General features: G+C 48.0%; 1 protein-coding gene across 2 annotated transcripts in view; it reads right to left on the bottom strand.

The window, feature by feature from the left end:
* Positions 1-13,582, bottom strand: part of LOC139756400 (protein Wnt-4-like) — a 652,581-nt gene that overhangs the window by 123,115 nt on the left and 515,884 nt on the right. For both annotated transcript variants that reach the window (XM_071675820.1, XM_071675828.1), the window contains one exon: positions 1,673-1,935. In XM_071675820.1, the coding sequence (XP_071531921.1) occupies positions 1,673-1,935 (263 nt within the window). The remainder of the gene's footprint in view (positions 1-1,672; positions 1,936-13,582) is intronic.

Here is a 13,582-nt window from a genome sequence, read left to right as displayed (position 1 = left end):
GGGAGAGGGTTCTAGTGTTGGTGGAGCGACCCTGAGTGCTGAGCATATTGCGCCGGTGAGGTGGTGTTGTAAGTGTCTTCGGCCGCAGGTGTTGTATGCCTTGTCGTGCGAGGCTTAGGCAGCCGCTGACTGATCTGGGGGAGCGACGGCCTGGTGGTTTTGGGTGTCGTTTGCAAGCGTTGTTATGTTTGCTGGGTGGACGAGCGGGCTGACGAGGCGTCTTCCAGATGACACTCTCTCTCTCTCTCTCTCTCTCTCTCTCTCTCTCTCTCTCTCTCTCTCTCTCTCTCTCTCTTCCTGGGTTCTAAGACCCCCCCAAACCCCTCCCTCGCCTACTACCTCAGATATCCTTAGCCCGGTCTCAAACCTTAAGACCTCCAGAACTTCCCAACTTTAAGTCGTGCAAGTCACGGTAACACCCGCCCCAAACTTACCTTTACCCAAGGGTATTGCAAGTCTCAAGAGCTTCACCGCTTCATTAGCTAAACTGTTGTTGAGGTGAGGAGGAGAAGTTCCTCACACACACACACACACACCAGTCGAGGTGAAGTTCCTCCCTCACCCCCTCAGTGCTCACACACCCCCACCTGAGTCGTGGTTTCAGGGCGAAATACGGTCTCGATAAAGTGTCGTGGTTTCGAAGGTCCTTGTTCCTGTCGACGCCCTTCCCAGTCCCGACGAGTTCCGAGGCTCCTTCCCATCCCACTGGCTTCGTTCGAGGATCGTAGGATACCCGTCTGCCGCTGTTTCTCGATCCTGGGGAGGTATAGGATGTCGTGCGTCGACATTGCCTATCCTATAGACCAGGTCCTTCGACCCATTCCACCTAGTTTCCTTTACACGAGAGCGGGTTCTAAGACCCCTTTCCACTAACACTCCTCCAACCTATTGAGTTCGAAGACCCATTCCCTACCAACTTTAACCGCGACTTAGCGAGTTTCTAAGATCCTCCCACACGAACTCCTGACCACCCCCTAACTACCCCAAACCTGGCTGGCTGGTGCTCAGATCCGTCTTAACCACCAGTTTGTCCCCCTTCAAACCAGCCGTTGTTAACGACCGTTCGCGAGCCAGGATCCCCCTCGCATACTGGAGGCTGAGACGACTCCCCTTAACCACTCTTGCCTTATCTGCTGAGTTCCATGATTCTTTCCCTGGAAAGCTTATCTTATCAGTCCTGTTCTCAGAACGTTTCACACACACACACACACACACACACACACACACACACACACACACGTTTTCTTATCTGGCGAATTGTAGGAGTTCACTCAGTCACCTTTTTCCCTTATCTGTCCCGAGCAAACGTTCGTTCCCTTACCTGTTGAGTTCCGAGAGTCGTCCCTCGTTAAACGTCTCCTTACCTGGCGAGTCCTGAGAGTCGTCCCTCATTAAACGTCCCCTTACCTGGCAAGTCCTGAGAGCCGTCCCTCATTAAACGTCCCCTTACCTGACGAGTCCTGAGAGCCGTCCCTCATTAAACGTCCCCTTACCTGGCGAGTCCTGAGAGTCGTCCCTCATTAAACGCCTTCTTCCCTGGCGAGTCCTGAGAGCCGTCTCTCGTTAAACGTCCCTCTTACCTGGCGAGTCCTGAGGCGCCGTCCCTCGTTAAACGTCCCTCTTACCTGGCGAGTCCTGAGAGCCGTCCCCCCTCGTTAAACGTCCCTCTTACCTGGCGAGTTTTTCGGCTTGAAGGCGCTCTTAAAGGCCATAATTGCCTCGTCGTTGAGCGTGGAGCAGTTCCAGCGTCGCGTCCGGAACTGGAACTGGCACTCGTCGATGGCCCAGATGGCGCCCCGCTTGACCGAGTCCATGAAGGCCGGGTTGTCCTTACAGAAGCGGACCTGCTGCCTCACCAGCGAGCCCCGGAACGACTCGCACCAGTGGGAGCTGGCGGGGGCTGTCACCGCCAGGGTAGTCACCCGCGACAGCGCCCTAGTGGAGGAGAGGGAGAGAGAGACATGAGAGGGGGGGAAGCTCATGGTCAAAACTGGGTGATGATATATATATATATATATATATATATATATATATATATATATATATATATATATATATATATATATATATATATATATATATATATATATATATTGGAAAGGATCACAATTTTGCGCGTGGTCAAGATATTCCTATGAGTCCCCTGAGGATGTGATTATTACACGAAAGTGCACTTGGGAACTTTTCGTGTTTCATTTTCCCCGTGGACTCATAGGAATGTCTTGATCACGCGCAAAATTGTGATCCTTTCCAATACATATATATATATATATATATATATATATATATATATATATATATAATATAACGTCGGGCATAGGAGGGGGGAGGGGAGGAGTTTAATGATAACGGGATGATAACATCTCCATGTGGGGAGGAGTTTCTCATGCGTTATCATCTGGAACACTGTGCTTCCAGTGGAAGTTTGATCCATGGAACTGGACGACTGGAAACATGTTGTGGGGAGGTGGGGGGTGATGTGGTCGGCGGGGGGGACAGTGTTGTAGATTTGGAATATGATTTATTATACACTCGATTCAACTTACAAGATTTATGTTGTTTTTTCAAGCCTTATACTACATATAATGGCGTTTTATCAATATATATATATATATATATATATATATATATATATATATATATATATATATATATATATATATATATATATATCATCCCTGGGGATAGGGGAGAAAGAATACTTCCCACGTATTCCCTGCGTGTCGTAGAAGGCGACTAAAAGGGAAGGGAGCGGGGGGCTGGAAATTCTCCCCTCTCGTTTTTTTTTTTTTTTTTTTTTTCCAAAAGAAGGAACAGAGAAGGGGGCCAGGTGAGGGTATTCCCTCAAAGGCCCAGTCCTCTGTTCTTAACGCTACCTCGCTATCGCGGGAAATGGCGAATAGTATGACAAAAAAAATATATATATATATGATCTACCTGGCCTGGCCAGTGGGTTAGTACAGATCCATAGTTTTCATCCACATACTAAACGAAGACAGGAAAACCCTTGATAAAACTTGTGGAATAGGAGGAAGAGGAGGAAGAGAGGGAAGGAAAGGGGATGGGTCGTCCTTCCCACTCCGGGAGTACACTATGAAAAGCAGTCCTCACTCTGCTCTCTACCGTCAACATTTTTAAAAGGGGAGACGAGGAGGAAGGAGAAAAGGGTTTCGACTTGAGAACACTCGTGGAATTTACATCGGAGTGAAGGAAAGTTGAATTCTCATGGAGACCGACCATTGCCAGGTCTACAACGTGTGTGTGTGTGTGTGTGTGTGTGTAATCTACAGTAACTAACAATGGAATAAATAGAAATCGACATGGCAAAAATACGTAAAAGACAAAAAAAAAGAACATATACTGGACATATACGGGGTGGTGCATGTGTCCAGACTCGAGTGTATGAATACACACAATAAGATCAAGTCATCACGAAATAAGGAACAGTCATACTGCAGAGTCGCGCTCACATGAACACACACACACACACACACACACACACACACACACACACACACACACACACACACACACACGACGTTTTCTGTGGCCTTCATTGAGGTCTTGCGCATGGGCAGGATGCACCGCTGGCCGGCAAGGTAACAATAGTTCATTAATCCACGTGAGTAATGATGGGAGGTAAACCATGGCTGGCCTGGGGCAGAGAGGTGGTGCACGGGGCTGGGATGGGGCAGAGTGGTGGTGCACGGGGCTGGGCTGGGGCAGAGAGGTGGTGCACGGGGCTGGGCTGGGGCAGAGAGGTGGTGCACGGGGCTGGGATGGGGCAGAGAGGTGGTGCACGGGGCTGGGCTGGGGCAGAGAGGTGGTGCATGGAGCTGGGATGGGGCAGAGAGGTGGTGCACGGGGCTGGGATGGGGCAGAGAGGTGGTGCACGGGGCTGGGCTGGGGCAGAGAGGTGGTGCATGGGGCTGGGATGGGGCAGAGAGGTGGTGCACGGGGCTGGGCTGGGGCAGAGAGGTGGTGCACGGGGCTGGGGTTGGACGTGGGCCCATCTCCCACACCGTCACCATCACCCACCATCACCATCTCCCACCATCACCCACACCATCACCATCTCCCACCATCACCCACACCATCACCATCTCCCACCATCACCTACACCATCACCCACCATCACCATCACACACCATCACCATCTCCCACCATCACCATCTCCCACCATCACCCACACCATCACCATCTCCCACCATCACCATCACCCACACCATCACCCACCATCACCATCACCCACCATCACCATCTCCCACCATCACCATCTCCCACCATCACCCACACCATCACCATCTCCCACCATCACCATCACCCACACCATCACCCACCATCACCATCACCCACACCATCACCATCACCATCACCCACCATCACCATCACCATCACCATCACCCACACCATCACCATCACCATCACCATCACCCACACCATCACCATCACCATCACCCGGTCATGGTGCAGGGGACCAGCACGACCCTGGCTAGCGTCTGTTGTGGTGGTGTACGACGGTGGTCCGTCCGTGGTCAGAGCAGACCACGACCCACGTACGTGGTCTTCCCGACGCAGCCGCGCCATCTGGTCCGCGTGGGTACCAAGGGAAGGGGACTCGTTAAAGTCTTCTTACTGAAGGTAGAATTTGGTCCCAAAAGTAAATTTGGTCCCACAAGCAAAATTGGTCCCACAAGCAACATTGGTTTCAAAAGCAAAATTGGTCCCACAAGCAAAATTGATCCTACAAGCAAAATTGGTACCACAAGCAAAATTGGTCCCACAAGCAACATTGGTTTCAAAAGCAAATTTGGTCCCACAAGCAAAATTGGTCCTACAAGCAAAATTGGTCCCACAAGCAAAATTGGTCCTACAAGCAAAATTGGCCCCACAATCAAAATTGGTCCCACAAACAAAATCGTTGCCAGAATCAAAGTGGGTGCCACACGTACGTGTACACACGTGTGTCTGGCCTCGTGCCTGGTTAGGTTTGCGGACGAGGCCGTAGTGATGATGGACCTGAGGGATGGATGAGGCGTGCACTCACGTGCCACGGGGGCCTTCACAACCACTTCACCTTGGTCTGTTACGTGGATGGTCCTTCCCACGACCCACGTATTTTACCCACGACCCACGTCTTCTTCCCACGACCCACGTATTTTACCCACGACTCACGTCTTCTTCCCACGACCCACGTATTTTTCCCACGACCCACGTATTCTTCCCACGACCCACGTATTCTTCTGACCCACCTTCAGGGCCCCTCAGCCCTCTCCCACAGCCCCACAGATGGTCTTCCGCCCACGGACCCTCCTGTTGTCCGCGGGGAGTTCCCATGGTCCGCAAACCTGTCATCTGACCTGAAACACCACCTTGCAACCCACCGACGGGCCTCCTACGGTTCGCAGGCCTTCCCAGTGACCCGTAAAACAGACCCACCACACGTCTCTTAAACAGACCACCACCCCACTCCACAGACCATCCCTCGGCCAGACCAGTCCACCAGCCACGGATGGTTTAAACAATGCCTCACGTGAACCCCTCCTCTCTCTCTCTCTCTCTCTCCCCCTTCCCATTCCCCCTTCCCCTTCCCTCCCACCAAGAAGTCGATGGGAAACATGCGAGTCACACACTTCAAGGTAATTAAGGAGTTTGTCTCCAGGTCCCGCACAATGGCCTCTCGTCCCGACGCCGTTCAGAGATGTGGATCGAGACTTGACCCGCCTCGTTGACCACCCCACACCCGAGGACCCGACACACACACACACACACACACACACACACACACACACACACACACACACACACCAGCAGCAGCAGCAGAAGGCGACGCTGACGAAGCCACAGCGACCTGGCTGGGCTGTCTTCGTCAGGAAACAAGTCGTGTGTGTGTGTGTGTGTGTGTGTGTGTGTGTGAGAGCCTGGGTGACTTGCTGTTGTCTGGACGAGGCGGCAGACGTGACACGGAGGGAGGGAGGGAGGACCTGAAGGACTTGACCTGGAGGGAGGGAGGACCTGAGGGACCCGACCCTGAGGGAGGGTGGGAGGACCTAATGGACCCGACCCTGAGGGAGGAAGGGAAGACCTAATGGACCCGACCCTGAGGGAGGAAGGGAAGACCTAATGGACCCGACCCTGAGGGAGGGGTGGACGAACCCGACTATCTGTTTAATCTGGTTAATTATCCACACATCTGTGGCCGCCACACGAGCCGGTCCAGACCAAAGGCGCCGACCGCACAGCTCGCCCCTCTGCGACACTGCAAGGTTTTGTCCCGGCTGGCCCGTCCATCGCTGACACCAGCCCCTCAGGGCTGGCCCGTCCGTCGCTGACACCAGCCCCTCAGGGCTGGCCCGTCCATCGCTGACACCAGCTCCTCAGGGCTGGCCCGTCCATCGCTGACACCAGCCCCTCAGGGGTGGCCCGTCCATCACTAACACCAGCCCCTCAGGGCTGGCCCGTCCATCGCTGACACCAGCTCCTCAGGGCTGGCCCGTCCGTCGCTGACACCAGCCCCTCAGGGCTGGCCCGTCCATCGCTGACACCAGCCCCTTAGGGCTGGCCCGTCCATCGCTGACACCAGCTCCTGAGGGCCGTTGACTTAGGTCAGGGGGACAGCCCGTATGATTCACAGTTGAATTAGGTCAGGGGGACAGCCCGTATGATTCACTGTTGACCTAGGTCAGGGAGAGAGCCTGTATGATTCACTGTTGACCCAGGTCAGGGGAACAGCCCGTATGATTCACTGTTGACCCAGGTCAGGGGGACAGCCCGTATGATTCACTGTTGACCTAGGTCAGGGAGAGAGCCTGTATGATTCACTGTTGACCCAGGTCAGGGGAACAGCCCGTATGATTCACTGTTGACCTAGGTCAGGGAGAGAGCCTGTATGATTCACTGTTGACCCAGGTCAGGGGAACAGCCCGTATGATTCACTGTTGACCCAGGTCAGGGGGACAGCCCGTATGATTCACTGTTGACCTGGGTCAGGGAGAGAGCCTGTATGATTCACTGTTGACCCAGGTCAGGGGGACAGCCCGTATGATTCACTGTTGACCCAGGTCAGGGGGACAGCCCGTATGATTCATTGTTGACCCAGGTCAGGGGGACAGCCCGTATGACTGACTGTTGACCTAGGTCAGGGGGACAGCCCGTATGATTCATTGTTGACCTAGGTCAGGGAGACAGCCCGTATGATTCACTGTTGACCTAGGTCAGGGGTACAGCCCGTATGATTCAGTGTTGACCTAGGTCAGGGGTACAGCCCGTATGATTCAGTGTTGACCTAGGTCAGGGGTACAGCCCGTATGATTCACTGTTGACCTAGGTCAGGGGTACAGCCCGTATGATTCAGTGTTGACCTAGGTCAGGGGTACAGCCCGTATGATTCAGTGTTGACCTAGGTCAGGGGTACAGCCCGTATGATTCAATGTTGACCTAGGTCAGTGGTACAGCCCGTATGATTCAGTGTTGACCTAGGTCAGGGGGACAGCCTGTATGATTCACTGTTGACCTAGGTCAGGGGGACAGCCCGTATGATTCACTGTTGACCTAGGTCAGGGGAACAGCCCGTATGATTCACTGTTGACCTGGGTCAAGGGGAAAGACGAGAAGATTCAGTGTTGCCACACGTCATTTTGGCCCAGGCAGAGGACGCCTCCGTTGGCACTCCTGCCGGTCCCTCGGGTCAGTTGGATGGACTTGAGGTTGTGACCTGGGATGGGGGCTGGGGATCCGCTGGGGAGGTGGGGGGCGGGGCAAGAGGATGTGACCTGGGATGGGGGCTGGGGACCCGCTGGGACGGGGGGCGGGGCAAGAGGATGTGACCTGGGATGGGGGCTGGGGACCCGCTGGGACGGGGGGCGGGGCAAGAGGATGTGACCTGGGATGGGGGCTGGGGACCCGCTGGGACTGGGGGAGGGGCAAGAGGATGTGACCTGGGATGGGGGCTGGGGACCCGCTGGGACAGGGGGCGGGGCAAGAGGATGTGACCTGGGATGGGGGCTGGGGACCCGCTGGGACTGGGGGAGGGGCAAGAGGATGTGACCTGGGATGGGGGCTGGGGACCCGCTGGGACGGGGGGCGGGGCAAGAGGATGTGACCTGGGATGGGGGCTGGGGACCCGCTGTGAGGGTGGGGAGGAAGAGGATGTGACCTGGGGTGGGGGCTGGGGACCCGCTGGGACGGGGGTGGGGGGGACGGGGTAAGAGGATGTGACCTGGGATGGGGGCTGGGGACCCGCCCAGATGATGTCCGTGCCTTTGACCTGGATAATGTAGTGTCCATGACCTGGGTCATGCCAGTTGCCTGGATGTCTGTAATGGCTTTTTTTGTTATCATTTTCATAATCATCGCTGATAGTGATAACATTTACGATACACAATAAAAAGATAAAAAAAAAAAATAAAGGAGAGCCGACGATACCCGATAACCATGAAGACGATAGCCAGGCGGGAGATTGCAATATAGGTATGGCCGGTGTGATCCACGAGATAGCAGGGTTCGATTCCCCCGCCGGGCATAGGCTCTGACAGGCAAATGGAGATGGAGGTGTAGAGAGGCCAGTATAACTTTACTGATCTCCGATAAATGTTGCTGATAAATGACCTTACCGGTAATGATAACACCATCCGTCAAATTACTGTTACAGGAATAAATGAAGGCTCCATGATAAAGTATATATATATATATATATATATATATATATATATATATATATATATATTTATATTGCTTGTATCTTCCCTGATGTGACTGGTACACGAAAGTGCATTTAGGAACATATCGCGTTTTATTTCCCCGTGGGCTCGTGGGAATATATATATATATATATATATATATATATATATATATATATATATATATATATATATATATATATATAGGGTTGTGCGGAGGAGGGTGGATGTGTTGGAAATGAGATGTTTGAGGACAATGTGTGGTGTGAGGTGGTTTCATCGAGTAAGTAATGAAAGGGTAAGAGAGATGTGTGGTAATAAAAAGAGTGTAGTTGAGAGAGCAGAAGAGGGTATTTTGAAATGGTTTGGTCACATGGAGAGAATGAGTGAGGAAAGATTGACCAAGAGGATATATGTGTCGGAGGTGGAGGGAACGAGGAGAAGTGGGAGACCAAAGTGGAGGTGGAAGGATGGAGCGATCGGGGCCTGAACATGCAGGAGGGTGAAAGGCGTGCAAGGAATAGAGTGAATTGAAGTGATGTGGTATACCGGGGTCGACGTGCTGTCAGTGGATTGAACCAGGGCATGTGAAGCGTCTGGGGTAAATCATGGAAAGTTTTGTGGGGCCTGTATGTGGAAAGGGAGCTGTGGTTTCGGTGCATTACACAAGACAGCTAGAGACTGAGTGTGAACGAATGTGACCTTTGTTGTCTTTTCCTAGCGCTACCTCGCGCGTGCGGGGAGGAGGGGGGGGGGGGGGTGTCATTTCATGTGTATATATGTGTACGTTGAAATGTTTGGGTATGTATATGTGCGTGCGTGGACGTGTATATATGTACATGGGTATGTGGGTGGGTTGGGCCATTCTTTCGTATAATGAATGAAATATATATATATATATATATATATATATATATATATATATATATATATATATATATATATATATATATATATATATAATATATATATATATATATATATATATATATATATATATATATATATATATATATATATATATATATATATGTATATATGGGTATAATATGTCCTTCCAGGGCAGTGCATGGTAGCCCCTCCTCGATACTGACCTGTGTCGACAGTGACCCAGAGATGCAGCCACCAGGTCTATCGCTGTAACCCCCCCCCCCCCCCGGCCCTGGTCGTACGTAACCCTGCTGTGACGTCGTGTTACGTCACGCCAGCAGCTCCATACGTCACGCGTGACCTGGTAAACCATATATGATTGTGTGCTTCGAGGCAGTTTTTGAATTTGTAAATATGGCGTTTACATTCTTGTAGAGCATTTATGCATTTTTCTTAAGTTTTTAAACAGCGTTTATAGTTTGGGATAGCAATTATGCATTTTGTCTTTTAAGTTTTTAAATAATTTTTATAGTTTTAGAGAGCAATTATGCATTTTTTAAAGTGTTTATGTAGCGTTTATAGTTTTTTAGAGCAATTATGCATTTTTTTTAAATTTTCAAACAGCGTTTATAGTTTTTGAGAGCAATGATGCATTTTTCTAAATTTCTAAACAGGGTTTCTAGTTTTGGAGAACAATTATGCATTTTTTTTTAAAGTTTTCAAACAACGTTTATAGTTTGGGGGAACAATGACGCATTTTTTTTTTTTTTAGTTTTTTAACAACGTTTATAGTTTTGGAGAGAGAGATTACGCATTTTTTTTACGGCGTTTAAAGTTTTCTAGAGAAAGTACACACTTGTTAGACTTTTTAAACGGTTTACGTTGTTGAAAAGCATTTACGCGTTCATTCAATTTTTTTTCAACTGTGTTTACAGTTCTGAAGAGAATTTGCACATTTTTCACATTTTTAAAGTACATTTTTACAGAATATTTACTGATTTTTCAAAGTTTTTAAATGGTTTTCACATTTCTGTAAATCATTTACATATATATTCAGTCTTTTAAACAGCTGTTTACAGTTTTGTAGAGCATTTACGCATATTTTCAATTTTTCAAAATCCGTTTACATTTCTTTTAAAAAACTTGAGTCTACGGTTTTGAAAATCATTTAGACGATTATCAAAATTTTTCATACTACGAATGTACGTTTTGGAAGATTATTATTTTTCTCCATTATGTTCACTGTTTATATTGTGTTTGAAAACACCTTCCCTCATGTTGACCTCCATGTACAGAATAAACTGTGTCTTATCATCATTATTATTATTATTATTATTATTATTGTTGTTGTTACTACTACTACTACTACTACTATAATGATGTTAATGTTAGTAATAGTAAAATAAAAATAGTAATGATGATTATCATTTTTATCTTATGATAAAATGATGATAATAGTAATAATTTTTTTTTTTTTTTTTTTCATACTATTCGCTATTTCCCGCGATAGCGAGGTAGCGTTAAGAACAGAGGACTGGGCCTTTGAGGGAATATCCTCACCTGGCCCTCTTCTCTGTTCCTTCTTTTGAAAAAAAAAAAAAAAAAAAAAAAAAAGAGAGGGGAGGATTTCCAGCCCCCCGCTCCCTTCCCTTTTAGTCGCCTTCTACGACACGCAGGGAATACGTGGGTAGTATTCTTCGTCCCCTATCCCCAGGGAAATAATGATAATAATAATAATAATAATAATAATAATAATAATAGTAATAATAATAATAATAATAATAATAATAATAATAATAATAATAGTAATAATAATAATAATAATAATAATAATAATAATGATAATAATAATAATGATAATAATAATAATGATAGTAATAATAATAATAATAATAATAATAATAATAATAATAATTGTTATTATTATTATTATTATTATTATTATTATTATTATTATTATTATTACTATCATTATTATTATTATTATTATTATTATTATTACTATCATTATTATAATAGAAAACGGAGTATTGATTGTTTTCATGTAAATAAACTATTTATATGTTTCGTGGAAGTTCCTCTGTCCTGTGGATGTTGCGTTGCTTCTGTTTCCAGGAACTGGAAAGTTATTTATGTAGTTAACAGCTTGGCTTTTCGGGATTCCAGGTTCCAGGAAGGTGGCAGCCGGCTTCCAGGAATGGAACCAACCCCCCACCCACCCTTTTTTTTTTCATCTTTCCCTGGCTGCCCAAAAATATAGGGTATAGGTAATCGATCAGTCAGTCTTCCCCCTTGCTTTCCCCCTTCCCCCTTCCTCTTCCTTTCCCCCTCACCTTCCCTTCCGTCCTTCCTTTGATGGTGGGGAGCTTACGTAGTTGTGGGTGTGGATGGGTGGATGGGTGGGTTTGTGCGAGCGCGCCACCGTGCTGGACTGTGGTGCCTCTCTCTCTCTCTCTCTCTCTCTCTCTCTCTCTCTCTCTCTCTCTCTCTCTCGCCAGAGGCGTCAAGATGCGGGTTCCTTCATAAAGATGGCCCATATTGGGTTAGAATGTTGTGTCTGTCTGTCTGTGTGTGTGTGTGGGGGTGGTGGGTTGGGGTGTTGGTTGGTCACAACCTCTGCTTATGGTGGGGGTGGGGTGTGGGGGTTGAGAGAGGGGTGTGGGGAGAGTCTGTGAGAGAGAGAGAGAGAGAGAGAGAGAGAGAGAGAGAGAGAGAGAGAGAGAGGGGGGGGGAGGGGGGAAGTAGTTAGTGTTAATCGGTCATGTATTCATTCTCTCTCTCTCTCTCTCTCTCTCTCTCTCTCTCTCTCTCTCTCTCTCTCTCTCTCTCTCTCTCTCTCTCTATCGATCTATCTATCTATCTATCTATCTATCTCTAGCATTTACCCGTACCCCACAGGATGTCATCAACCCCCCCCTTCCCTCCCCTCCCCGCTATGCAAGGTTTTCTTAAAACTCAAAAAGAACGAAAAAAAAGAAAAAATACTTTGTATAACATTCTGTCTTCCTCAACCCTCACTAATCCTTCCCTTCTCCCTGATCTTACACACACACACACACACACTGCTCCTCCTCCTCCTCCTCCAGGATCCTCCCGCCCGTCTCGCCCTCCTGACCCCACACTGTCCTTCCCCGACGAGGCCAAGTGGCTGGCATGACACTGCCAGCCCGGTGTGCACCAGGGCCCGGATCCCTGCTGGCCTGACACCACTGCTCTTTCACTGGTATACTCCCACCTGAGTGACGCATGATGACGCCCCCCTGCGTCGTACTCACAGCCCTGGCCACCAGCCTGACCACATGACTGGAATGAATATCGCCATCGCATATATCGCCCGTTAATCGTCCAATGAGACGCAAACTTTGTCATTCTCCTGCAACGCGTTTTTTAAATTTTTGTTTCCCCCACAGAAACGGATACAAATTCTATTGTATTTTTGCGTATATATATATATATATATATATATATATATATATATATATATATATATATATATATATATATATATATATATAGTTTTTTTTTGACTGAAGGTAGTTGTCTTTTCATTTACTGATCGAAATAATAGCTTGCCTTTGTGAAATATACACAGATACGTACATAATGCGTATAGACTGTCAAGAAATGCGTACAGTATGTAAATCTGATGTAAAAGACGTATATGGCATGTTGGAGATCACGGTGCCTCGTCCACTTCCTCTAGATCGTCCCGTGTTTATCGCTCTATAGAGAAGTCTTACATGTAAACAAAACAAAAAAAGAAAACCCTAATCATACATATTTACTTACACAGAGTGTGTCCATGACACCATCTTGGGCAAAGAATACGCTTTGCCACACCCTCTTACGCCAGCCCATATATTTCTTCGATAATATATGATACAGAGAGAGTCTGTGACGGGAAAATATTACTTTGGAATTTATGTATATGTTTGGCATTGGAGCTAAGTAACTTTACAAAGCGTTTGTGATCAATGAATTCGCTTCTAGGAGATCCCTCGTCCCCTGGTTGCAGGCCAGCCCCGAGCTGGTAC

This window comes from Panulirus ornatus, chromosome 2 (assembly GCF_036320965.1).
Source record: "Panulirus ornatus isolate Po-2019 chromosome 2, ASM3632096v1, whole genome shotgun sequence".
NCBI classification, from domain to species: Eukaryota; Metazoa; Arthropoda; class Malacostraca; order Decapoda; family Palinuridae; genus Panulirus; species Panulirus ornatus.
Note: the sequence above shows the minus strand (reverse complement) of the source record. Positions and strands in the feature narration are given on the sequence as shown.